The 26,758-nt window shown below is 33.0% G+C and overlaps 2 protein-coding genes across 5 annotated transcripts; one reads left to right on the top strand and one right to left on the bottom strand.

The window, feature by feature from the left end:
* Positions 1–1,893: 1,893 nt before the first annotated feature.
* On the bottom strand, positions 1,894–23,702 carry LOC148605622 (uncharacterized). Its single transcript, XM_088548131.1, has 7 exons — positions 23,599–23,702; positions 6,153–6,263; positions 5,212–5,505; positions 4,771–4,886; positions 4,376–4,556; positions 4,053–4,210; positions 1,894–3,009 (listed from the first exon to the last, which is right to left on the bottom strand). The coding sequence occupies exons 2-6, from the start codon at positions 6,211–6,213 to the stop codon at positions 4,116–4,118; spliced, it is 747 nt and encodes a 248-aa protein (XP_088404257.1). The 5' UTR covers positions 6,214–6,263; positions 23,599–23,702; the 3' UTR covers positions 1,894–3,009; positions 4,053–4,115.
* LOC148605621 (uncharacterized) lies at positions 11,015–25,386 on the top strand. 4 transcript variants are annotated; one of them, XM_088548129.1, is made up of 6 exons: positions 11,015–11,170; positions 11,796–12,101; positions 12,581–12,832; positions 15,145–15,264; positions 16,415–16,477; positions 25,364–25,386. In XM_088548129.1, exons 1-5 carry the CDS (start codon positions 11,122–11,124, stop codon positions 16,435–16,437), a joined length of 750 nt encoding a protein of 249 aa, XP_088404255.1. In that variant the 5' UTR covers positions 11,015–11,121; the 3' UTR covers positions 16,438–16,477; positions 25,364–25,386. The 4 variants fall into 4 exon arrangements, with proteins under 4 accessions (XP_088404255.1, XP_088404253.1, XP_088404254.1 ...); XM_088548127.1 differs by lacking the exon at positions 25,364–25,386 and adding an exon at positions 20,101–22,043; XM_088548128.1 differs by lacking the exon at positions 25,364–25,386 and adding an exon at positions 18,595–20,060.
* Positions 25,387–26,758: the final 1,372 nt, after the last annotated feature.

The following is a 26,758-nucleotide window of genomic DNA, read 5'->3' as shown; positions in this document are numbered from 1 at the left end:
GTTGACTATTGCCTACAGTTTGTAAGTTCGGCAAATTAGTTATTACCCTTCATTCAATACATTTATTGACAACATATCCATTAGATAAACGAAAGTATTTATAAATTTGTTGCCAACATAAGCTTGATTCAATGCCCATTTTTTAAATGTACAATTTTAACAATTAAGCATTCATAAAGTCTTTGAAAAATGATTTCCCTCATTACGCAACCACAAATCGTTTACATGCGGGAATAACTAGACCTACATCACAGAAACATCATCCTGCCTAGTCTGCAAAATAGAAAATACTTAATGATTGTATTAACAACCTTTCTAAGGAACAGTTGCCTTCGATCTTTAAATTTTGAGATTTGAATACGGTTCTTTTCTCCGTTTATCATTATTTGAAAAAATACTACATCTAGTTCAATAAAGTCTCAGATTTTTAAGTGAGAAAATAATATTCAAGTAGGTAACAATAAACACAAAAGTGGGAGCATTTTCATTAAGGAAACAAAACTATTAATTATATGACATCTGCCTGTTATTTGTGTCATATTTAGTAGTGTGCGTTTTTGTTTTTTCATTCTTTTTTGTTTCATTGTTTAGTTGCATGAAACTAATTAGTGGTAAACATAATGCAAAAACAATGATAATCAAGATTGTGTTTATTTACATTATCAAAAATATTTTGCACCATGAACTCCTTAATTTTTATTTTTGGAAAATGAGAAGCCGCCTACATTGTACATATACTACTTGTGCACTCGATATTGTTAATTGTGTAATCCAATGAGTTTTGTTTGTTTATTGTTTTACTAGCTCCTGCATATTGTTTTGGGGAAATTATTTATGGAAATATCAAACAATCTGTATTTGAATCGAATTTGAATACTTTTATATTATGAACAGACTATGCCTGTACATATATTGATATATTAACTATTGATCTTCCTAACGATTTATAAACATTAATCGTATGTTTGCATTACAACTAAAGAAAGTGTGCACACACGTGTCATCATTATTCACTAAAGCGAAGATTTCCTAATTACTAAAAAAACGGGAAAGAAAAAATAAAGCTAATGACATTTTGGAACTTTTATATTAGTTATAGGAAGCTAGTGTGTGTGCATGAAAAGAAGGATAACTAGACTGTTATTCCATTACTATTTTCAAGTTCGGTCTGAATGTCAAATAAATATTCCGAAAGTCACTATCGTAAGTGACTATACTTTAGGACAGTAAAGCAAACATCTTTCTGTAGTTTAGTAATAAGCTTTTTTAAAGTACTTTTAAGACAAGTCCAACCGAGATCATTTAAGAACGTTTTACTGTGCATTAAATATAAACACTTTCAGGGAGGAATTAAAACGGAAATCAAAGATCAAATAACACTGAATTAAACAAAAAGAGTGATATGTAAACATTAAAGGAGCGGAAGTCAATAAAAAATATTTCTTCAACCACAAGGTGTTTTACTGTGCTGTTATGGAAAACTGAAGTTGTATTTTTTGTAATGAGATATGTTGAGATATATAAGAACTAAATAAAATAAAATTTGACAACAAACACTTGTATACTACCTTCGTTGCTTTTGCCGAGCTTGACCTGGGACTAAGTTTCTGGGCAAATGAACACTTGTTTTCTTACTTTCAAATTTCGTATGTTTTTTTCTTATATACAATATTCGTGTCGCATCACAACAGGATTTGTATGCAAATACAACACACACATACGTATGAGGGCTAACATCATAAAGAAACAATGAGATACGGGTGTTCAAAATCGTAATATGATATAATAAATTATTTGTTTAAAGCCCCCAAGAACGTCATTTGTCGCCAATAGATGTAAGCCTATCTTGAAAACTCTGAATCAAGAACTTGTTCTGATCACTGAAATGATACCTACTACTGAAATAGTTTTATTTATATATATTAAATCGTGCAAGTATAATATAAAAAAATATCACAAAAAAAAAACAAAACCAAAACCAGAAAAAAGGAAGAAACAACAACAACAACAACAAAACAAACAAACAAAAAACAGGCCCCCCCCCAAATTCTTTCTGTAAGAATACCACAAAAGTAACTCATAATGTTGGTCAAGTACAAATCTCTCTACAGATAAAACATAACATACCTCAAATGTGCATAAAGAAAGACAATACTCAGAATTAAATTAATATTTAACAGTTTTCAGAACGAAATATTCTTCCATTCAATTCTCTGAGTAAATTGTAATTAGTTGAATAAAATGTTATAAAGGAAATAAAGATTTTGGGTTTTGTTGCTGTTTATTATATATATTACATATACACTCATCCACACATATATTTTACGGAAGTTCAATAAGTTATACTAAGTTACATATACAGAAAACGGCACAGAAATAAATACAGCATACATACAGTGAGTGAACAGTTATTAAACATCTATCATTGACTGATAATTCTTTAATGAACACACAGTTTTTTTAACGCATTCAAATGGCAAAATAGCAATCTACCCATTTTGTTGCGCTTTGAAAACGCATAGTATTATTATTTTACCAAATACTTTTGTCTTAAATTATTAACGGTGATATGTTTACAAATAAAAAAGCACATGGTTTTCGTCGACAATATTCTCGTTACAAAAAGAGCATAATCAATCATGTCTCCGAACAATATACCACCTTCTTTTTTCAATATGTATTGCGTAATTTTGTTATCTAAATCCCGTAATACTTTGATAGTTAGATTATAGTTTTAAATACCAAAGGATATCTAAAAATAGGTAGAATTCGCCTCTGGATGAGCAAGTTATAAGGCTACACTAAAAATGAACAAATGGATAGTGCAATACTTGCTATACATAGTTTCATAAGTAAAGCAATTAGTATGTGACATAATAAAATTTACAGTGTATTACTTGAGCCGCCTTTCAAAAGAACTTGTTTCCCTGTCTTTCGGGCCATTATTCCACGCAATTTCTTCTAATTAAAAGTAAGTCCATTGTAAAACAAACAACTTCCTTAGGAATTCTGTAAAGCAAAATAGAAATCAAATAAAGAAATAAATATGTAAAAAAAAACAACACCTAAAGAAATGAAATAAGTTAAAGGATAGGCACATAAACATTCCAAATCTTTGAGATTTTATATGCTACAGCAAATGCATGTCATGAGCTAAAATACACATCTATAAATTAAAGTCATGTCATATTATAGATTAAAGCAATAAATGTAGTACAGGATGTATATCTGTAATATCCAATTTGCTGCGTATGACAGAATGACAAAATATTTCTTATTTATCATTATTAGTCCATAAACTAATACTATAAAAGAGTAATTAAGAGAACCAAGGTTATAGCGGTAATCAAATGAATGTAATCCAGGGACAAAGACCAGACATGGAAAACAGACACACACAACAAAGAACATAAAGTAACTAAAATCATACATACAAAGTAACAAAAGTAAATGAGCAACTCGGACTCCACTAAAAACTGGGAGCATGGACCAGGTGCACCGGTAGGGTAAGCGTCCTCTGCTTCTTTAGAAACATCCGCCGAGTTGCTCATAAAAAGCCAAGTCCGGGGTCGACAAACGAGGAAGGTAAACTATGACCCGTTGAATAAATCAGTTTTCATGATGCTGATGGATACATCATAACGATCCACGAGTTCATGATGACGACCATAAAACTTCTGTAGTGATGACTTCAATCTTGTAGCAACATAACCCTGTTCCAGAAGCCTATTTGTTAGAGTTCTAGCGCGATGCAAAAAGTCTGTCTGGCATAACGTATGAGTTGTGATATGAACACTCCATACGCAGGAACCGAAGGGATGATGCCACAGATGAAAGGAAAGTTGACAATTTTGAATGAAAAGTCATCACGTTTGTCGTAAAGTTTAGTCAATAGTTTTCCTTTACCAAAAAGACAACTATTACTTATATGCACACTGGCAAATGTGGTCCGGTTTTGAAGCAAATCCAAGCATAAATTGATGAAATCAACATTTGATCAAGTGTGTATAGTAGTAACTAATTATGATTTTCCTTTAAGGGACCTAACATACCGTTTTATCAGATGTTGAAGTCCTGTCACATTGAGTCAGAAATTTTCAGTTTGACCTCTGTGATTAAAAAATGAATACTATGATTACAAAGAAAATAGTAACTGTCATGTCCGTTGACCAACTAGCAGTACCATTCGCCATTGTTTTGTATAAGCCATCTGTAAAAAAAAGAAATAGATTTAAAGTATTTAGGAAATACATTTATCGATAATAATGGAAAAATTGGATACATCACTTTCGTAAAGAGGATAATTTTACAATATGATATATTTCATGTTCTCGAATCACACATCATATATATGCAAACCATTATCATCACCTACCATCACAATTGAATTGTATATGACTGTCCATGAATGTTTCGTTTTTACTTCCTATCAAACACTCCACAACAAGTCTTCCGTCGCATGTATTTTCAGGAGTATGCATTAGCTCGAGTGCAACATCAAAAAAGAGCCCTTTGTCAACAATAACGGTCTTTAAAGCAGTTGAAATGTTAATTGCCTGCAAAAACAATTTGAATGATTAAGGTTAGTGTGCTCATCGTTGTTGACTGATTGTAATTTTATTGTTTGATTGTGAATATACTCCTAAGACATTTTTCTTTAATTGATTAAGCATATACAGAATATTGATAATAATGAAATTAGATATTATACTCAAAATGTTGACAAAGCACCTTACAATAACCAAGGTAAGAAAAACAATATAAACTTACATCTAGATGGACACTACAAACAGGTTTTGGATGGACCTCGAGAAACGTTAGACTCATGTAAAGTGTATTGTCAACAATCTCATGCGTAAGGTTAGTTTTGGTCTGCCTTGGATGGTCTTAAAATATAAGTCGCTTGTTAATAAAATGAATACCGCCTTGTGTGAAGAAGGGTTGTTTTTCATTAAATCTAAAGCTCCGTGAAGCTTCAAGGGTTTTTTGAAGCATCAAATGTATTTTTTTGTCGTTCTTTAAATTGAATAAAAAATCATGGCACTTTTCAAAAGCTTTGATTCACATCAATAGAAAAGTCTTAAAAATCTAGGAAGACGATCTTAGTGAAAGTGGCATTCTTTTTTAGACAAAGCGTATGCATACTTGTTATTCAATGTTCACAAAATTAATTTTTTGACAATAAAATGATTTGTACAAAACAGTACTTACATTCGTATATTCTAGGTAGAGTAAGGTTTTTTGTAAAGGATGCATAGTCGTAGGAGCATCCGTAACTTCTATTAAAATGTTCAAAAGTCAAGTTCTTGATGGTTAATGCGAACCCGTCCTTTTCATGTTCTACTGAATACTTGTTAGAGTTACTGACTCTGTCATAAAACGACAGAACATTGTTCCCCTGATACCATTGTGATGGACAATCGTCGCAAGGAATTGTGCTTGTATTGCAAAACAGTGTAAGATTTCCACCAATGATAATTGGGATAGTTCTAACATACCAAGTAACTTCAATGAAAAATATAACAAGGACAGAAATTAAAGTTACAAGAATGTTTTAGTTTTGCTAGTTCAATTCTTCGTATCAGTCTAATGACCCTTTTTTATTTAACTGTATGCTTCTTTTTGCTTTAGTATATAGTCTAATTCAAATTACACATTTGTGACCAAGGATCTGACATTTTTATCATTTACAATGAAGAGACTGCATGCAGTTTCATGCTCCCAGTTTTTAGTGGAGTCCGAGTTGCTCATTTACTTTTGTTACTTTGTATGTTTGATTTTAGTTACTTTATGTTCTTTGTTGTGAATGTCTGTTTTCCATGTCTGGTCTTTGTCCCTGGATTACATTCATTTGATTACCGCTATAACCTTGGTTCCCTTGAGTACTCTTTCTTATTATGTTTTATAAAGCCTCTCAAGTTTTAATGGTTTTCAATTGTATTCGAATCACAATATTTTTAGTCCACAAGATTAATGATATAAAGAAATTTGTATCGCTATGATCTGTTATATTAATTGTTTATTATATTATATTTAGTTGTACATGTGTGTGACGAAGTGTCTAGTATCTGGCATATACGGACAAAGACATGTTAAAAGTGAAGATGCTTTAAAGAAACTTTCATTTTGCTGAATAGTGTAAATCAACGTACCTTTAAGATTTGCTTTACCAAGGAAATATTCAAATACGAAAAGCCAAACACACCACTTCATTTGTGCTTGTTTCAGACTTAATTGTTACTTTCTGTTTCAATTATCTGAATCTGCAATGAACAAAACTGTGTTATCGACAAAACCTGAAATATGGAGAATGGAATGATTTTCTTGTACTTCATCATATTCGAACCAAACTCTATTCTATATCTGTCATTTTATGACACTCCTTTTACAAACAAATCCTTACACAGCTATTATTGAATCTACCTCATCATTATACAGACTTGTGGCCATCATTTTGGATATTGGTTTCCACAGACTATTTAGACCAATGGTGTTAAAGCCAAGATGAAAAAAAAAGGATCATTTCTTCAACTTCTGTCAACAACGGTATATAGGCAATTAATTTGGTTAACACCCTCCAACACGACAAATCCCCCCCCCCGAATTTCAAAGTCAAATAAATACCGATTGTTTGATATTCCTATACCTCACTTATTGCATAAAAAAATTCAATTATAAAAAAAAATTGTAGGACCACGAGATTGAGGTTTTATGAGGCTAAACCCCCCGACTTTTCTAGTAAAAACTCTTCATTCAAATACTATTCTTCCGGTGATGCCATTACGAGAGATTCAAACATCATAAGGTCCTTTCTAAAGGTCTAAAAATGTACCACCAAACCGCTTTCAAAATTTTAAACTTCTATACGCACAGATGTAAAAGATGGACTCCAGTCCTACCACGACACTTGTTACTCTAGTAGTGGCATTTATTCAATATGGGTCTTGAAACATTCTTTTAGAAACGTGTAATTCTAGATTATTATCAAACTAAAATAGCATTTCAACCTATGATTTTTTTCAATTCTTTATACTTCTATACCCCATACTCTTTTTGAACCCAGACTCAAAAACATCGTTCCACGAGTTCATGATGACGACCATAAAACTTCTGTAGTGATGACTTCAATCTTGTAGCAACATACCCCTGTTCCAGAAGCCTATTTGTTAGAGTTCTTGCGCGATACAAAAAAGTCTGCGTAGTTTCGGCAAGTTCTGACATAACGTATGAATTGTGATATAAACACTCCATACGCATGAGCGGAAGGGATGTTGCCACAGATGAAGGGAAAGTTGACAATTCTGAATGTAAAGTCATCACGTTTGTCGTAAAGTTTGGTCAATAGTTTTCCTTTACCATCGATTTCTAAGTGTAGGTCAATATATAAGACTGACTTCATAGTGTCTATATCCTTTATCTCAAGTTCTTTGGGGTAGATGGTGAAAAACGCGATATTACTCCTTCGCCCTACATGTGATTAACTACTGGACAACGAGTATTGCCCGATTCGATTTAAATACCAGTAAAGTGCGGGTGTGCTCATGCAGTGAGTTTAGCATGCGAAAGCGTATTAGACGAGTACCAAACAAGGGATTTCGAGGTTTTTTCATGCACCTACCTAACACATGGCTATATTATACATCTTTTGAAAGGTCTTTAATTGTACTTTTATAATTGCTTAGTCGTAAAAATGGAAAGTGGTCACAATTTTTTCTAAATTGCAAAAATAGCAAAAAATGGGAATTTCAAAATCACATAACGTTTAAATAAAAACGTAGTTTAAAAATAAACCATATTTCAAAATTATATAAAAATTGTTTTTTAATCAATTTAAATCGTAGCTTTATTCATTTTTAAATTTACTTTCGAGAAGTTTTTTTATAATTTAGGAAAAAATGTATAAAAAAAATTTTTGGGGGGTTTCCATATTAAACGACCTGAATTTTTTTCTTGCCGTATGAACATAAAAAAACTTATGTTTTCGTCACAAGAATATATATTGTTCTTTTTTTTTTTGGTAATCCTAAGATCGTGGTTTATTCGCCCTTTTTTTGCTTGAAATGCTGTTGTTTATAACGCAAAAATGCAGGAAAAGGTTTTAAAGCGTAAACTTATAGTTATTATATTCGAAGACACTTGTTTATTATATCCGACGAAAAGTTGGGGATCTTTGATGTTTTGGTCCGTTCAAGTATCTGTCCGTAGGTCCGTACCTGTGTCCGTGCGTCCGTAAAAACGTTTTGTGACCTAAGTAATGCTTCCGTTTTTTTACCGATTTATTTCAAACTTTTTTCCCCTTTTAGTTAGATTAACATACAACTACGAATATCTGAACGGCATGCCAAAACACTTTAGATTTTTCAATGCATTCTTGTTACATTATACAACCTAAAACAGATTCATACGGCTATATGTCTTACACAGGAGTATCAAACGGCACAGTTGGATTGTTTTCCTGAAAGCATATGGTAAACACGAGTGACTGCATATAAATCTGTATCTACACATGGTATCAAAGACTCCCATTTCCCATTTATCTGAATTCCAGAATGTGTAACTGAAAACAGACGCTCATGTATGAACAGAAAATGATCGACATGCTGCTCACATATATCAACAAACCACTGATATTGTATTTCTGCTTGTTGAACACAGTACACAAAAGAATTTTCTGTCTGTCAATTATTGTGGGTAATTTACATGGCAGCTCAACAATAGTCCGTAGTAATTTTCAAAGAAGTACCAAGTAATGAGAGGTTTCTGCATGGAAAGGAAACCTTCCAATGGATTAGAAAAATCCTAGTTGCTCTGAACGCTATGAGCTCTTTGCTTAAGTTGCACTAGTATAAAGCGACGAAACTTCTTCGTCTATTGGCTGGGCTTCTATTTGACAACTTGTGATTCTCTAATTGCGTTGCCGAGATTTAATATGTATTGCGGCTTATCTCCTCACAAACATGATATGCGGCACTAACTATTGAGTAAAAAGAATCCGTTCCATCCACTTTTTCAGCATTCATGTCAACTTTGACATCATATTGGCAGAAAACAGTGGGAATATATCAAGTACAAACATACAGAGGTTCTCTGCTACGATCAAACCTCGTGGTATGAAGCAAGGATTCTATGAAAGTATGAGTGCTCAATTAAAAATTATGACCTTCGATGTAGTGCAATTGCAAAGAGATGTTACAATACAAACTGTGACCAGAGCCTTTGTAAGCAATGACACACTACATCCGGATAAACCTTAACTTTTCTTAATATATACGAAAGGAATTCTGATAAATGTTCCTTTTTCTACATTGCTGTTAGATTTATCATCAAATAGTCATGTAATAAACCCTGTCGATAAAGAAGGCAAAGTCTCTAAAGATTTCTTCAGTGTTATTTTGTTCACAGTATGATATTTATTGAAGAACAGTAATCCTTCTTTTGCGTCTCAGAACTGAAGCTTCCAAATACAGTATTTTGGTTTCTTTTTCTGAAGCTAACGTAAACATTCGTAGTTTTACACATTTTTTTTTTTCAGTTTTTAAACTATTAATTCTGAGTGCTTAAGACAATTGTGAAAAAACTACTTGATACAAAGTTGTATTCCCCTGTTGTCCCCGAAATATTTATAAAAAAAATTAATTGAATTCTAAAAGACCCGTATTTCAATAATTTGTCTATGCACAAAGCAATATTTGTATTTTTTCAGCAAGAGACTTTCTTTCAGAACGAACAACTCTACACTCATAGATTAGATAAGTCGTGTGAATGGTACACAAACATGTTCTCATTTAATTTTTTGACGATTCTGGATCACGCCAAAACTATGCTGTGTTTTGAAATAAAAATGAACACGATGGACTTTCCGATCTTTTTGCATAAAATGCAAGACGACCAATTGTGTAAGGTATCAGATATAATCAATTGACTTGGACATGTACCCAAAAAAGGAGTTTTTCTTCGGGTTAGTTTTTTTTTACACTTTAAAAAATGATAAAAATCTCGATTGAGATTGACGATTAATCAAGGGAACCAAGATTCTAGCGGAAATCAAAAGAATGTAAACCAGGGACAAAGACCAGACATGAAAAACAGACAATCACAACACAGAACGTAAGGTGTCGTTTACTTGTATGAGTCCAGTAATTACTTTTGTGATGCCTTTTTTTGTTCGAAGGAATGTCATCGAATGGATCAAATTCAGTAAGTAACATTCTATATACACCATCTTTCCTGCTTTAAAGCATTTATAAAAGTTGGGAATACTTTATCAGTTGATGCGCGGTTAGTTTCTGCTGTGTGACAGTTTGGCATATAATGCAACGATGCCAATTTATTGGCTTTGTATATGTTTCAGAGATTCGGTATGCATTAAACGGGACTGAAACTCGATCATGATACGCAAATATTATGTCTTTTTAAGGAATATTTCAATTTACACAATGAATAAAACGAGGCCTGGATAAACAACAGAAACAATCCGGAAGACAACTCCACTTCTATATATTTTAAAGGCTTGTAAAAATATTAAGTTGCATCATTGATCTTCACTACGTGAATAAATCGCTTAACTGTATTCGAAATAAGATTAAAAAAGATTTATAAAAGTTCTAATAGGTTATTTTGATAAAAAAAAGTCTGAAGTAATATAATGTTTTTGTGCTGTTTTAAAGGAGGTCAACAATAATGTCGTTATATTTGATTATTTATAGTTTAATATTATTTTATCGAGATTTTTTTCCTTTTTGTGACAATGTTTTATCTTTCTATTAAGAAGAGAAACAATTCAGCATCAAAAGTTTAAAATGTATGTATGTATGTATGTATGTATGTATTGTTTGTTCAATAGAAATAAAATTTTATGGTCAAATTTTTCTAGTAAGAGAATCGTGAAGAACTTTAAGAGGGAAAATGCATTAAAAATATCTTATTGAATGACCTTCATACAAAAGTATATTCATCACTTATATGTCTAGACATACATTATAATACCAATTACCAACAGGAAACTGTTCTTAATCATACATTATATATACAAAGTTTGTTCATATGTAAATATTAGAAATAATCTTTTTACACTTCTGACACAGGAGGATTAAAATTTTCACCAGTAAAGTTCAAAAACTCATGCTCATAAAAATAATGAAGTTTGATACAGCTGCAGTGTTTATTCCAGGTATGTATTTACTTTTTTTTCACGTGAATTCATTTTAAATGAGGTTCACCTGAATTCGAGAATTTCATGTGAACAATTCATGTGAAGGCTCCATTCCTCCGAGTTTCAGGAGAACTCTGGCACAAAAAATATTATTTACTCAAATCAGGTATCTATGCCTGTGTACCTTTTATCATTACTCAGATTCAGAATTAAAACAGAAGTGTTGAATATAAATCGACCTCGACCAGTTGTAAATTTAAGTTCTTAATTTTGCTTAACATACTGTTATCACATTGAAATTAATGCTTGTTGGTGTCCTTTATCTCCTAACCGGTCACAGTAATAAAATTAATCCAAGACTGACTGTTGTTTGTGGTATGAAAACTGGCGAAGCAAATTTTGTATCGAACCAAACACTCAAACTTAAGTTATATTGAATAGCTATGAACATCGGCATGGAACTTGAAGACCGCCATCGAAATACCATTATATGACTACTTTTTGTGTACAGAACGAAGTGTTTTTAATTTCTTCTCAATATCCACAAAATTTAACAATCAATAGGTCAGTGTTCGTTTCTTTTTGAATTTCTGATATATATTTATATATATAACACTGACTTATACTGACATGTATATTCTAGGGGTATTTTGGTTTTGCACAGTTAGTTTTGCTACCCAAAGTACAACAACGGTAAGAGTGGGCGATGTTGTAGAACTAAAATGCCCTTCGACCGAAACAGATAAAAATCCTATTTGGAGTAAAAGATCATTGGAGAACATAATATCAACAAAAAGCAAAGTAAAAGGCATCTTGAATGATTCTAACAACCAAAGTGAATACATCCTTTTTATACATAACATAACTAAGAATGATGAGGATATCTACTGTTGCACATCGCTTTATAACGATTCTGTAGTAACGTTTTGTACCCAACTGTATGTTCAAGGTGAGTGGTTCATCAAACATGTGTACACAATAAGAGTAATGAAGGAAACCAAGATGCTATGGAAATCAAAAGAATGTAATCCAAGAACAAAGACCGGGTTTGGAAAACAGACAAACACAAATAAGAACATAAAGCAACTAAAATAATACATACCAAGAAAAACAATAGCAAATGAGCAACTCGGACTCCGCTAAAAACTGGGAGCATGGACCAGGTGCACCGATAGGGAAAGCGTAATTCAATCCGATGCAATATTTACAGTATCAATTGATATATTATGTTGCTCTGTTGAAGGAGAAACATTTACTCCGGTCTTGAAAATTTAGCGTAACTACTACACTCTGTATGAGCAAGTTGTCTTTATATTTGATTTTTTCATGAAGACATGACGTGCAAATGATTAATTTCTTTTTTTTAAATTTGATATGTTTTCTTCTAGTGTTGTTTAATTAAAACCTAAAAGATCTTTTCTCTCTCAGAAGTTCCAGTTATCCACATTCGAAGAATTAATAATGCACTCAACTGCACTTTACTAAATGCGATGATAGAAGCAAATTTTTCCTGGACCTTTTACGCAAGATGTGGAAAAGAACTTAAACTTAATAACAAAAATGGGCCCTTATTGTATTTAGAAGAGTATGAACTAAACAGGTCCGGAGGAACATTTCAATGCAAAGCTACAACCTACAATAATGAGGATTTTGTTGGCTCAATTGAAATTTTTGACACAAGTAAGTTGCATGAAATCTCATGTGCTTTAACTGATTTTATTTGTTGCACCATTAAGAAAATGACTCTAAGCGCAGTTAAATCGGCCGCAGAGAAAATAAACACATAACAATTAAGCTTGATAAAATCATTGTGATTAAAAGCTTGACAAAGAATTACATTTGGTCGCGGTGGTAAAATAACTAAAGTTCTAAATAACTCTTACAAAAGATTACATGGACTGACAAACAGACAGACAGACGTTGCGATTTTATTAACATCCAAATTTTGCTTCTGAGGGATATGTTAACTAAAATTGAAATGATTCTGAAATCAAAGCAATGCAATTCATAATTATATGGTCATGTGATGAAACGTTATTGAATTATGGGTCAAATGGTAGCATTGCCCTTTGTGGAATGAAAATGTCACGTAACTCAAAAATGTATTAAAATAAAAAGATCGGTTCAAATAAACTATTCACCAAGGTTTCATGAAAGGTGCTAGAAGAGTAATCAAGGGAACCAAGGTTATAGCGGTAGTCAAAGAATGTAATCCAGGGACAAAAACCAGACATGGAAAACAGCCATGCACAACAAAGAACATAAAGTCATAAAAGTAACAAAAACAAATTAGCAACTCGAACTTCACTAAAAACTGATAGCATGGACCAGGTGCATCGGTAGGGTAAGCGTCCTCTGCTGTTCTAGAAACAGCCACCAAGTTGATCATAGATAGTCAAGTCCGGGGTAGACATAAGAGGAAAGGAAAATTATGACGCGTTGAACAAATAAGTTTTCATGGCGCAGATGGATACACCGTAACGATCCACGAGTTCAAGATGACGACCATGGAAGCGTTTTCAAATTATTGTCCAAATATGAGACTCCCCTTTTTAAGAACAAATTCCAATAACTCAAATTTGTAAGACATAAAATGAAAATAACATCTACAGAAATAAACAATTTCTCAATAAGTCATGAAGATGAGAGCGAAAACTTTGCATTACCGGCCGAGTACGTAGTCCAATTATTCCAACACCTGGAAGAAGAAATTTATAAAATATAAAAAAGAAGCTTACGTATTTGAAAACAAAGAGTTTTTCAAAATTTCATGTACCATGCTGTATGTGTGATTGAGGGACGGTTTTTTGCTTTTATTCCTCACCAAAAGGTTATTTCTGGACATCGAATAATATAAAGAGTTTGAGTCAATATTTAAGCTGGCTGACTTTGAAAACGACAATAACATTCGTTTGAATTTTTCCGGCTGCTAATTTCGCGGATTCTGTCAAATAACATATTTCCGCAGTTTAAAAAAAACAGTTGGGTTTAGCTAAAATCTGGCTGGTGATTTTGTGCAGGAAACACCATGAAACAATCATGCCAACTTCCGGTATTTGTTCATAGATACTTCAGCGGAGAAGATTTTTGAACGAAAGCAGTAGAATTAATATTAAACAAAATGCAGAAAAAGGAAAACTCCAATATCGATTCACAAATCTCGAATGAAATTGGTACATATATAGATATCACCCCATAAATTAGTTTTAGCCTGTCAGAATCTGGCTAAGCCTAACGGTTTCGGAGATATTTGCGTAATATACTGATTGATCCCTATGTTCTATTTTAGTAACGGTGCCCATTTTTTTACCGAGATAAAAAAAAACAACGGTCATCGTTTGCAAGATTCTGTATGGAATAATCATGCCAAGTTTGGTTTCAATCGATTAAGCAGTTTCAGAGAAGAAGACTTTTGAAAATGTGTTCACGGACCACGTAGCCAAGTGATGGAAACAGCTCACATGTCCTTCGGCCATCACTACTAAGTAACTTCTGTTCTGTTCTTTTGTTCTGCACTAGTATAGCAAAACTATGAATACACATTGCCAAAGAAAAGAAGTAAAATCTTTTGATGACAAAATTTTACTACAATCGAGTCATCGATTTAAAAACTTTCCAAAAAAAAACAATGAAAATAGACACCCACGAAATATTGTACACGAGGAAAACTACAATTCGTACTGTATATCAACTGCAATTCAATGAAATTCAACGTTTGTTTTGTCAATAAATGACGTTATGACATTGACTGAATCACTACCAAACTTATTGTGTGGCTGATAAATGACTTGATATTGCAATATAATTATTTCCTTAGAGTGTTTTGTTTTATCATTTTGATGGACTGTGTTATAGTATGTCAGTCAAATAATACGAAGTGTTCAGCAAATAAAGGATTTAGAGGACGATACCTTATGTAACTGTGCATATATTACGAGAAAGAAGAACTCAGCTGAATTGAAAATAATTATGTACTGCAACCTTTTTTATAGATGATGAAAAGTATGTAAAGATTGGATTGCTGAAGTACATAGCTGGATGTTTTGGTTGTGCAGTGACGTTTTGTATTTTGTCGGCCTTAATGCAGCAAATAAAGACATTATTATTGAACGGTAAGGAGCAGAAGTTGAATAATCATATAAATTACGAGCATGTCTAACAATAATGCTTATTTCATAAAACCGTAACCATGAAAAACAAGTGACTAAACACATTTAGCAGATACCTGCCGTTAGCTTCCAAATATGTTGTACGTTGTTTTTTTTTACGATATAGTGATATGGGTTCCGTCTTTTGATCTGTATTTTTTTTTACAGAGAGAAGTGTCCTCCTCTTATCCGCAAATTTTTAATTAGGTACTGAACCATCTATTTTAGATTCTGATGCTTATTATATTTAAAATATATTTAGCAAAAACATGGAATTTGTCCTTTCCGACATGAAAGTGATGAAAATCAATTAAGTGAAGAATGCTCACAAATTTTATTTCTATTTTTATTTTGATGTCTTCAAAATGCTGGAATTTTTTATCGATAACATATTTGTTCAGTGTGGTTGACGAAATTTCAACAAACGGTCTGCATACCAATGGGAACAAATTGTGCTCAGAATTGTCAACTTTCCTTTCATCTGTGGCATCGACCTCTGCGTAATGAGTTTTCATATCACAATTATACGTTATTCCAGAGTTTGTCGTAATTACGCAGACTCTTTGAACCGTGCTAGACTTCTTACAATTAGGCTTGGGGAACAGGGTTATTATGCTTTACGATTGAAGTCATCACTAGAGAAGTTTTATGGTCGTCATCATTAACTCGTGGATCGTTACGGCGTATCCATCTGCACCATGAAAACTGATTGTTTCAACCTTTCCTCTTTCGTCTACTCCGGACTTGACTCTTTATGAGCAACTCGGCGGGTGTTTCTAGAAAAGCAGAGGAAGCTTACCCTACCGGTGCACCTGGTCCATGCTCCCAGTTTTTAGTGGAGTCCCAGTTGCTAATTTACTTTTGTTACGTTATATGTATTACTTTAGTTACTTTATGTTCTTTGTTGTGTATGTCTGCTTTCCATGTCTTGTCATTGTCCCTGGATTGCATTCTTTTGATTTCCGCTAGAATCTTGGTTCCTTTGATTACTCTTTCACATTTTATATAATTTTAAACTAGAAAAGCGTTCACAAATACCAACAGTTCTGTTTTGCATTGCATACATTACGTGTGTTTAACACATTACAAAAATGAAATGTCAAAATTATTACAGTTAAACAGTCTTTGAGTCTTTAATAGTGAAGACCAACAAAACAGCCACACTTCTGATATTATAGTAAGTAATCTAATTTTAACCTGTATATGTTTCTTTCTACCTTTTTAATTTGAGTTTGATTTGATGTATCGTAATCGCAAATCCATATTAGCCATTATGTAATCGCATGAGTAACGTCATTAGTTTTTTTATTACACATTGGGTCTTCTTACTATGATATGGACATCTAGGTTATATCCCATTTATCCTCAACACAATCGAGCGATACCGAGCAAATTTCAGATAAAAATGATTTGTGTTGGTTTTAAGAGCGCAAGACAGAAAAATTTCAGACACCAAAACGGTAAGATTTCGACTTATCTAACGAGACCCTGACGAGTTAGAGACCATCGAGCTCCAACCCAAGAATGTCCAAAATTACTTAGTCTTGCATTTTCTGGCGGTTTGTGATACTTGAGACGTTTTATTGTGGCGTCACAATCGTCGCGTGTTTTATATCACCCGTGGATGAGATAAGGAAATCTCACATGGCTAAAAATGGGCTAATCCTAGTCACTGTAGTGAGAAATTAACAATCTTATACAAACATTAATGATGATACATGATAGACGCTGTATTAAGGTGATTTCTCATATTACAACTTAAAACTTCCGACAATCCATATCAACCATCGGATTGGCTTTCGGCGTGTATGAGTAAAAAACAAATGGTATTACATAAACATTAGATAGCTACAATAGTTTGATAATACACATGTATCTTATTCTTCAGTTTTAAATAAAATAGGCTTGATTTGAACAATGAGTTATTTTTATGCGTCAATATGTTTTTTGGCGTTAATATATACAAAGGAGAACCAAAGTTATAGCGGAAATCAAAAGAATGTAATCTAGGGACAAAGACCAGACATGGGAAACAGACATACACAACAAAGAACATAAAGTAATTAAAATCATACATACAAAGTAAAAAAAGCAAATGAGCGCTTCGGACTCCACTAAAAACTGGGAGCATGGACCAGGTGCACTGGTACGGTAAGCATTCCCTGCTTTTCTAGAAACACGCACCGAGATGCTCATAAAAGGTCAAGTCCATGGTAGACAAACGAGAAAAGGAAAACTATGACCCGTTGAATAAATCAGTTTTCATGGTGCAGATGGATACACCATAACGATCCACGAGTTCATGATGACGACCATAAAACTTCTGTAGTGATGACTTCAATCTTGTAGCAACATAATCCTGTTCCAGAAGCCTATTTGTTAGAATTCTAGCGCGATACAATAAGTCTACGAAATTACGACAAGCTCTGGAATAACGTATGAGTTGTGATATGAACACTCCATACGCAGATGCTGAAGAGATGTTGCCACAGATGAAAGGAAAGTTGACAATTTTGAATGAAAAGTACTCACGTTTGTCGTAAATTTTGGTCAAAAGTTTTCCCTTACCATCTATTTATAAGTGTAGGTCAAGATATGAGGCTGACTTCTCAGTGTCTGTAGTATCCTTTATCTCAGGTTCTTTGGCTCGAATGCGATGTATCAAATCCCCGAAATTAGGATAATACGTCATCTATATAGCGGAAACTGAGATTAAAGGATCTATCCAAACGATATTCTTTCTTTCGGATCAGATCAGATATAAAGTCAGCCTCATAAGAGTGAATGAATAGGTCAGCAAGTAAAGGAGCACAATTTGTTCCCATTGGAATGCCGACCGTTTGTTAAAAAATGCGTCCACCACACTGGACAAATATGCTGTCGATTAAAAATTCCAGCATTTTGTAAACATCTTTCTCTGTATATTTGGAAAATTATTTGGAATTATTTCTTACAAAGTATGAGGAATCTCTACCAAGAACTATTTATTCGTATCTTGGTGTACCATCTTTTTTTTGGAAAACAACGATGTTTAATGTTTTTGAGTCGGGATTTTAGCTGAGTATTGGAAATAGAAGTATACAGTGTGAAAATCATAGGTTTTAATGCTATTATGTTCAGATAATAGTCTTGAACTGAATGTCTCCAAAAGATCTTTCGAATTTTTCAGGATCCACATTGAATTAATACCACTACGGGAGTAACAAGTGTTGTGGTAGGACTGCAGACCCTCTTTGATAGTTGTGAGTATAGAAGTTAAAAGTTTTGAAAGAGGTTTGTTGGTACATTTTGCAGATCCAGCTATAAAACGTTGTTTGTGTGGATTCTTGTGGAGTTTAGGAATCCAGTACATAGACGGTAAATCACAATCATCGTCCTTGGTAGAGAGACCAATACTGAACAATTAGTTTAAAAATGAGACAAATGCGCGAATAGAACATTCACGAAAATATAGTATGCACGTAATACAACAACTCGTGACAAAATACAAATTTTAATATTACATGAGGATGTGGCAAATATTTCAAGGTAAAGAAAACTACTACCCGCAAAATCTCCTAGTTTAATACGAAATTAAAGGAAATTCATAAAAATGGCAATTTCTGATGTCTGGTTATTTCTAAAAATGTACTATTTTGTTGAAATAAAGCTATTTTGCTGTCAAAAAAGAAGAAAAGAAAGTCAAACTTTTCGAAATCTTAAATTGTAAAAAAAAATTAAATAAAAGGGGGACTTTTGTCATAAAATGAAAAGCTATGCTAACATATTGAAAATTTTATTTGGTTTTAAGTCAAATTCGGTTTGACTCTCTAAGACTGAGTTCAAATACTGTACTTTATCAACTATAATGCATGTAGAAACTACGTTTATATCAAAGGAAGAAGCATGAATATGAACAATGAATGAAAACATTCCTTCCTTCATTTCTAAGCAAGTTCCCAAGTCCGAACAAAAAGAGATAACCATTTGACATTATATGACGGGGAGTTACGTATCGAATTTAAAGAGCAAATTATTGCATGTTTACCTTCACATAAATTACCTATCTTTTTATCAAATACCTTACTTTATTTAGCTTCTCTAACCCACCACATTCATTTCTCAATTTTACAAAATAAAGCTAGGTCTGTTTCTGGTGTGTACGAATCAAAGCAACCAAATTTAATTATTTAACTCACTAACAGCTCTTTTTGTATGGAACTCAAATATGCTTTATTTGATATATAAGTGGTATAAACGGGGGGAGGGTGTTAACATATCTAAATTACTATAATATATTAATTGTAGAGCCAAAGTATAATTGGTTATTGTCCTTATATTAAGTTACATAGAATACAAAAAATGCAATTTACATACGTACATTGGAATTATTACTATCATTATTTATTTTCTTCCTGATATTAAGTTACATAGAAGATAAAAATTGCAATTTACGTACTGATTTGGAAATACAATTATTTATTAACTAAAGTTCAAATATGAGGCTAAATATGATAAAATCTGCCAATGCAATACCAAATACAGAAATACGCCAATACGAAATCTAGCCGTCCAATGCGGGATTTTACCTATCCAATACCTAATATTGGACTGGTTAAAATCCAAATTGGCCTAGTGTATTTACTAGTTAGTCAATGAAGATATAATTGCGTAAGGTTTTCCATATTGACTGAGTTATTGATCCTCGGCTAGAAATATTGGACTTCGGCTATGCGTCAGTCCAATATAGCTAGCCTCGGACCAATAACTAAGCCAATATGGAAAACCTTACGCAATGATACTATTTATTTATTTTTGTAGATATCTACACAACATAACGAGAATGTTATTTTCAATCCGGATGCGGAGGGACAAAGGTTTATTCTTGTACCTACTCAAACATAGACAAGGAACATAATCCTATAGTGTTTATGTTTTATTATTTGAAATGTAGTTATAAAGTATTCAGTATGATATACTTCCTCAGATTCGGAGTCTAAACTACAATGTTTAAATGGTGTCTATGTTGATTGTATCTTCCATATACAAGAGAGGTTTTAATTTTATAAGGTATGCAGTACTACTAAATACAAAGTTTGATGTCAACTCTAATATGCTACTCTGTATTGTGCAAATAAACTTACTAGATATAAACCACACCATTTTCAATGATGTATGCTCACGGCATAATTCGTAATTTGTTGTTAAAAACTGATTATTTAATTTAAAGTTATCTCTCCTAATGAGTGTTATAGTATTTATTTGACTTTCGATCCATGCTAAGGTTTTAAAATATTGTAGGAATAATTTTGGTTAACACCGATTGCTTTCAATGCAAACCCAGTTTTTAAGTTACACCCCGTTTGAATCAATCTTAAAAATTCAAGAAATACCACATAAATTATCATCTTCTTAGTCAATGCCGTCCAAAATAAATAAAAATAATCGCATCATTTTTATTACAAATAGTAATCGTCAGCATTAACGCTAAAAAATCAAAAGCTTACACGAGAAACCTCATCAAAATCTACAGAACTAGTTGAGATACTCCATTTCATGTTTTTGTATGTGCCAGGATAATATACCTTGCCTCCTTGATAAATAATAATCGTTGGAATATTATGTCAAGACAAATTAGTTCTGTCGGCTATAATGAGAACAAACAATATTCCGCTTCAGATTCAATATTTGTTGGGCTTTAAGTCCATTCACAAATATCCAAAAAGTCAACGTAGCAAAATCAGTACCAAAATGACATTGTAATTATGTGAGGAAATACGATATCACCAAATTTTTTTTATGATTTTGTATTTATGTGACAATGGATATTAAATGACAAAGTCACAAATAAATAAAGCAATCTTATCAGATCTCATCTAAGCAGCTAAGCAGATTACATTTCAATATTTCCCTTATACTATATGAACTATAAAATTTCCGCACTTATAACTTTTATAAGTCATTTGTAATTTTTAAAACTTAAGTACATGCTTAATGCTGAAATGTTCTATATTCACTATAAGTAAACTTATAATACCACATGTATATGTCTGATAATATGGCGAAAGAGCTTTGGCGAGCGAGATGCTTTGGTTGTATTTTTGTAATGATATTTGAAACAGTCTATTTAACCTGCGTTATAACTGACTTTTTTCCTTTTTTTTTTCGTTCAGAATTTTAACATTTTTCGTGAAACTGGTCAAAGTTTAATAGTATGGTATATGACCTTGTCGTTTCGATCAAATATTGGTTTTCATTGTAAACTATGTTTTAATGATTCATGCATTGATAATGTAATTATAGATATATAATCTTGCATAATATGATGAATGGTCATATTTATATATTATATCCATTAGTTTTGAATAATCTAAGCAGCAAGGTATAACATTTTGTCCTTGATTTTTGCATATACAGTAATATATACATATATAGTAAATAAATTACAAACATACACATTGTTTGTAATAAAGAGATAATTGAATCAATATTGTGTAATGTGAAACATCAGCTGAGACATGAACTTAAAAAACATAAATGTTCATTATTTGGGACGTAAAATAACAATTATTTATACTTGTAATCATACTTTATGCTGCTTAAATACTTAAATATTGCCATTGGTAGAATAATTCCATAATAATGATAAATTTGATGTGCATATTTGTATCATTTTGTAGATGCTCAATAAGTAACCTAATTAGAATGTATCGATTATCAAGGCGAATAAACTGAAATTGAACAAAAAATAAATCTTTTGTTTCACTTAGACCAAAAATTTCGTTTCAAGATGTTGACGTCTATTCATTATTTCTTTGTATATCATTGCAATACTTAATTCGTTTTATAAAGAACGGCAAGATATCATTGGTTTTGTTTATGGCTATGATTATCTTTCATAAGAGGTGAATGGAAATTTTTTCAGCCAGTTTACGATACAAATTTACCTCCTGACTCCCTTCCACCCTTCAATTTTGCTCTATTCTAAATTAAGAATACTTTTTCAGATCGCATTACAAATGAAAATGGATTTTGAAGTAGAAAGAATCTATAATTAACTTATATGTTCCTTCCAAGCAAACGATTCGGTTACTAAAACCCAAAAAGCTATTAAAGTGACACCTTAACATTTTATTTATGACTGAAGTGTACATGTTACCGGCTTGTTTTGTTTTTTGATTGTTTATACTGGAGGACAACTTTTTCTGTAAATGGACAGCAGCAAGGCACGATGTACCCATGTACACTGACTTATTTTCTTTTAGTAAAGGTGCAAGAAATCACAAGCACTTAATCATGGTCTAATCGAAAAGGGAAAAAAACTTAACTTCAAAATGCTAAACATGATTTGCCGAATTGCACTTTATTTGGTATTCAAAGGGGTAATATATATACACAAAATACCAATCAAACATACTGCAAATTTCCTTGAACTGTGTACGTGTTTCAAGGAATAACCTTTCATCAGCAGCATTAGAACCAGATACGTGTGTATATAGGAAAATCTTAATCCAAAAAAAATGTATGCAAGAAGTACTCAAACCCAAAACCATCGGAACTGGAAGCAAATCAATCACCGAGAGTGAAATGCAAGTAATAAAGCTTCGGTGCTTTGGGTACTTTATATTAGTAATACTGCAAATTTTATAAAAAATATGATAACTAAGTTCTAATACAATTCGGACCAGACAAGTCTGACTATTAGCTTGGTGAATATCCTCCGAGCCCCTTGGTCCGCCAGCAGTGGAATCGACCCAGTGGTTATTAAATATTAATATACAAAACATTGTGATCTCAAATTTCTATATTATGTACACGTAGCAGCTTTAGAATCAAATATATAGGAAGATCTTAACCCCCCCCCCCCCAGAAAAAAGAAGTTCTCAAAACCAAAACTATCGAAATAGGAAGCTAAGTCCACCACCGAAAGATTCTTCTATATGCAATACAAGGAATTCAATCTCAGTGTTTTGGGTATTTTGAAATTAGTAATATTTCAAATTTTGATAAATGGTAAATACAATCTGATATAATTCTGTGTGAGATTTAAATGAATTTTCATGAATTACTAGGACATGTACAAATTTACTTTCGATTTCACAAAATCAAACCTGCACCTACTGTCAATTAACAATAAACAGTATGTTTTCCATAGTTAAATTTGAAGAGATTAATATGATTACAGAAACAAGAAACTCGAGGTCAGAATATTTGACACCAACCATCCACCCAATCCCCCCGGCAAAAAATACAATTCGATTTGTTTTTGTTGAATATTTTCATGAAGATTACAACTGGTAACCAATAATCAGTACATACCTTTACTGCTACTTCTTTCTAGACATGATGTGGATCTATAAATAACTCTGACATCAACATATGATACAAAAAAAGAAAACTATACACACATGATGCAACATTTCGCAATTAGGTATTTTTTTTTAATTAACCAACAATAACAAGTCGCGTGGAATTTCAAATATCACAGACATGACAGTTTAAGATAAAAATTAATTGTATTGATGATGTTTCTAACTATAGAACAATCATTTAAAATTTGATCATCGATGACAAACATAAATCAAAGTAGCATGAGTCAACATTACAATTATTGAAATTGAACTTATTTTTCTTTTAAAAAAAACGCAGGTGAAACCAGCTTTATGGAGATTGCAGTTTCAAAAGTTTACATAGCGGCCAAATTTCATTTTTTAATTGTTATGTAGAAGATTGAAGATTATTATAGCTACCATGAATCATAAGCTTGAAGGACAGATCGAGAATTTTTTTAATTCACAAAAGTGAGTCTGATCATCAGTCAATACATTTTCCGTATTTACATCCGTAGTTACAGACAAATCGGGCGTATAGATTGTAAGAAGAACCACGTGTAATGATGTACTCTCTGGTGGTGGCTAATTGATAGCAGCTCGACGACTGTTCATTAACTGCAGAATTAGTATAAACGTCACCCATAAATTGCTTTTGTTGACACATGCTGATAAACAGAAACTGAACTGCACAATAGCAGATTTGTGACCGGTGGCCGCCATTTTTGTGCCATACAACAATTTTGTCCAATAATGGTAGCACTTGTTTCGCCAATCGGAGGTTAGTAGATAATCTAGTTCTGCAGTTCTTAATGTTGAAAGAGTCCTGAGTGTGTTTCCAAACTGTTTGTTAAATATACAACGACCGGGCAACAGACATGCGGCGATCGAAAAGACGGGGTGCACATGCAAGGGGAAGGGGTACAAAAAGAAGAAACACCAGCACGACAACCAGCCAGTCAAGAAGGAGTTAGGTTGGATACGTGCGTCAGCCAGACCTCAAAGCATACCACAGAAGGAAAAGACAGCTTAGGACTCAAATGTGGTTAGCCGTTCGCCCCTTTTAATCAGGAATCTTTTAGGAAAATAGAATTTTTACACGGTGTTGACATAGATATACCTTGGTTCCCTAGATAACGTGGGTGCAAATGTCCTCTCAAGTTAAAGGAGAAAATATGGGTCGGTAAACTGGTAGACTTATCCACTCTGATCTTTTAAAACCAGAAAAAGAGGCCCTGAATGACCTAGAATCGGGCGACATCAAGATTAAAACCTGGTCACTAGGTCCAGACCATTTGTGGACATTGAAGACTGGACTTCAACTTTTATTGTTTTTATGATCATTATGATAAAAAAAATTTCGGAACAGGTCACAAAAATTGCTCAAATATATGAGGGATGTCAGATTAGCAATAAAGAGGTCAAGTCGTTTTGTTTGGGGGACATATGGCAACAATATTGCATGAGAAAAGAAAGGGACCCGCGTTCCTCATGAGACACAATCAGGAGCTGGTTCGTCTATTATAACAACCACAGTAATAACAATGCTTTACAAAGATACCATAAAGTTGTCATTATTTTAGCCTAAAGTTATACGTGAGTGAGCAACACCCAGACACAAAAATCCATATACCAACAAATCAACAAAAAGAGATCAAACTCATTCTCACAATTTTCAGGGAAATATCCATCACGATAATGTATTGCAGAATTTACAACAAAGTCACTGATTGCCACTTTTATCTTTTTGGCAGGTACATGCATCAATGCAAAGCTTGTGGTGGAAAGCATCGATTGGTGCTTGGAGATCAAGACAACAAGGCCGCTAGTCACTATTCATCAGGTTATTCCCCAACTTTAACTTTCAACCCTGAAAGAATTCTTATCTACATATCCCAGCACTCCCATGAGAATCGTTTTATTTCATGGGTTTCTTGTGGGTTTTTTTTTTCACATAGATATTCTGGTCCCCGCCTAGCTAGGCTCTCGAAAAAATCTTTGCAATGCCCAGGACATCCCATCAATTTTTGCAAACGCAGTAAATAAAGATATTATTGCCAGAAGAGCTGCATTGCAAAACATTAACCCCCTTTTATTACTCTCAATGTGTCGCCCCTAAAACAGAAAGTTCTTGGATAACTGATAACGACATAGAGTTTTATAGAGTTCTGATGGTAAAAGGGGCTTTGGTATTTATTTTGAAGGTGAGTTTGCAAAAGGTCCTAGGTCCCGTTCTAGGAGGGAATCCGGTATCACAAGAGACCTTACCTTTCTTTTCATGGATGCAACCTTTTTGAATCATATTTAGAAAAGAAGAAACTGTTTTTTTTTTTACCTTAACAATCAGGCTGTAGTCAACCCTCAATTTTGGAGATCTGCAATACATAGCCGCTCATTTTGTGCAGTCTGGGTTTACCATAAATACCCAGTAATATCCTACTGCTTAGCACTACAGAAATTGTCAAATATCAGGTTTAAATATCACCTACAATAATGTTGGCCTGTCCCCGGGCAATGACCACTTTCTTGACCACAGAAACTTTGTTACTAACCACAGTCAAATGCTTGTCTGGAATATCCAATTGTCACAAAAAGGTCTAGGTGACACTGCAAAGCATTTTATAGTCTGCAAGGCAATGGACGGGTTATAACGCAATGAAGGCCAACAAAAAGACCAAAGAACTCCATGAGCGCTTACAAAAAAAGTTTCGGTCTTCCTAATTTGAGGCAACGTTGTTTTCGGCTGCCTTCTCACTCGCATTATTTGCTTTACTCAGAATCAGCGAATTTACAAAACAAACGCTATATATTGATACATCTCACACATCTACTTGGATAGTATCAAGCTCACTATTTTTCAGTCTAAGACTCAGCAAAGAGGGAAATCAGTTAACACATTTATTAAGACAAACGACAAAGCTTATTGTTTGTTGCATACTATTAAAAAATCTTTATATCAGACCAATCTGTGACAGTAATGATCTCTTCATAAATTTAACTTTTTTAAACAACTTACTAACTCAATAAGGTTCTTAAAATGCTTTGTAATTTTTAGGCGTCCAATAAGGTCATATTCGTTCACATACTTTCCGAATTGGTGGAGCTACATACTTAACAAAAATGGGGGTACCAGAAAAACAAATGAGAAA

This window comes from Perna viridis, chromosome 10 (genome assembly GCF_037379345.1).
Source record: "Perna viridis isolate PV_CMFRI_1.1 ecotype Kerala chromosome 10, ASM3737934v1, whole genome shotgun sequence".
Taxonomy (NCBI): Eukaryota; Metazoa; Mollusca; class Bivalvia; order Mytilida; family Mytilidae; genus Perna; species Perna viridis.
The sequence above is the reverse complement of the archived record's forward strand: the minus strand, read 5'-3'. Positions and strand labels throughout refer to the sequence as shown.

Coding starts and splice junctions, on each gene's coding strand:
- LOC148605622 (XM_088548131.1), bottom strand. CDS start 6,213: ATGAAGTGGTGTGTTTGGCTTTTCGTATTTGAATATTTCCTTGGTAAA. Junction 5,506..6,152: donor TGGTAAAGCAAATCTTAAAG/GTACGTTGATTT, acceptor TTTTCATTGAAG/TTACTTGGTATGTTAGAACT. Junction 4,887..5,211: donor TCTACCTAGAATATACGAAT/GTAAGTACTGTT, acceptor TTATATTTTAAG/ACCATCCAAGGCAGACCAAA.
- LOC148605621 (XM_088548129.1), top strand. CDS start 11,122: ATGCTCATAAAAATAATGAAGTTTGATACAGCTGCAGTGTTTATTCCA. Junction 11,171..11,795: donor AGCTGCAGTGTTTATTCCAG/GTATGTATTTAC, acceptor TGTATATTCTAG/GGGTATTTTGGTTTTGCACA. Junction 12,833..15,144: donor AATTGAAATTTTTGACACAA/GTAAGTTGCATG, acceptor CCTTTTTTATAG/ATGATGAAAAGTATGTAAAG.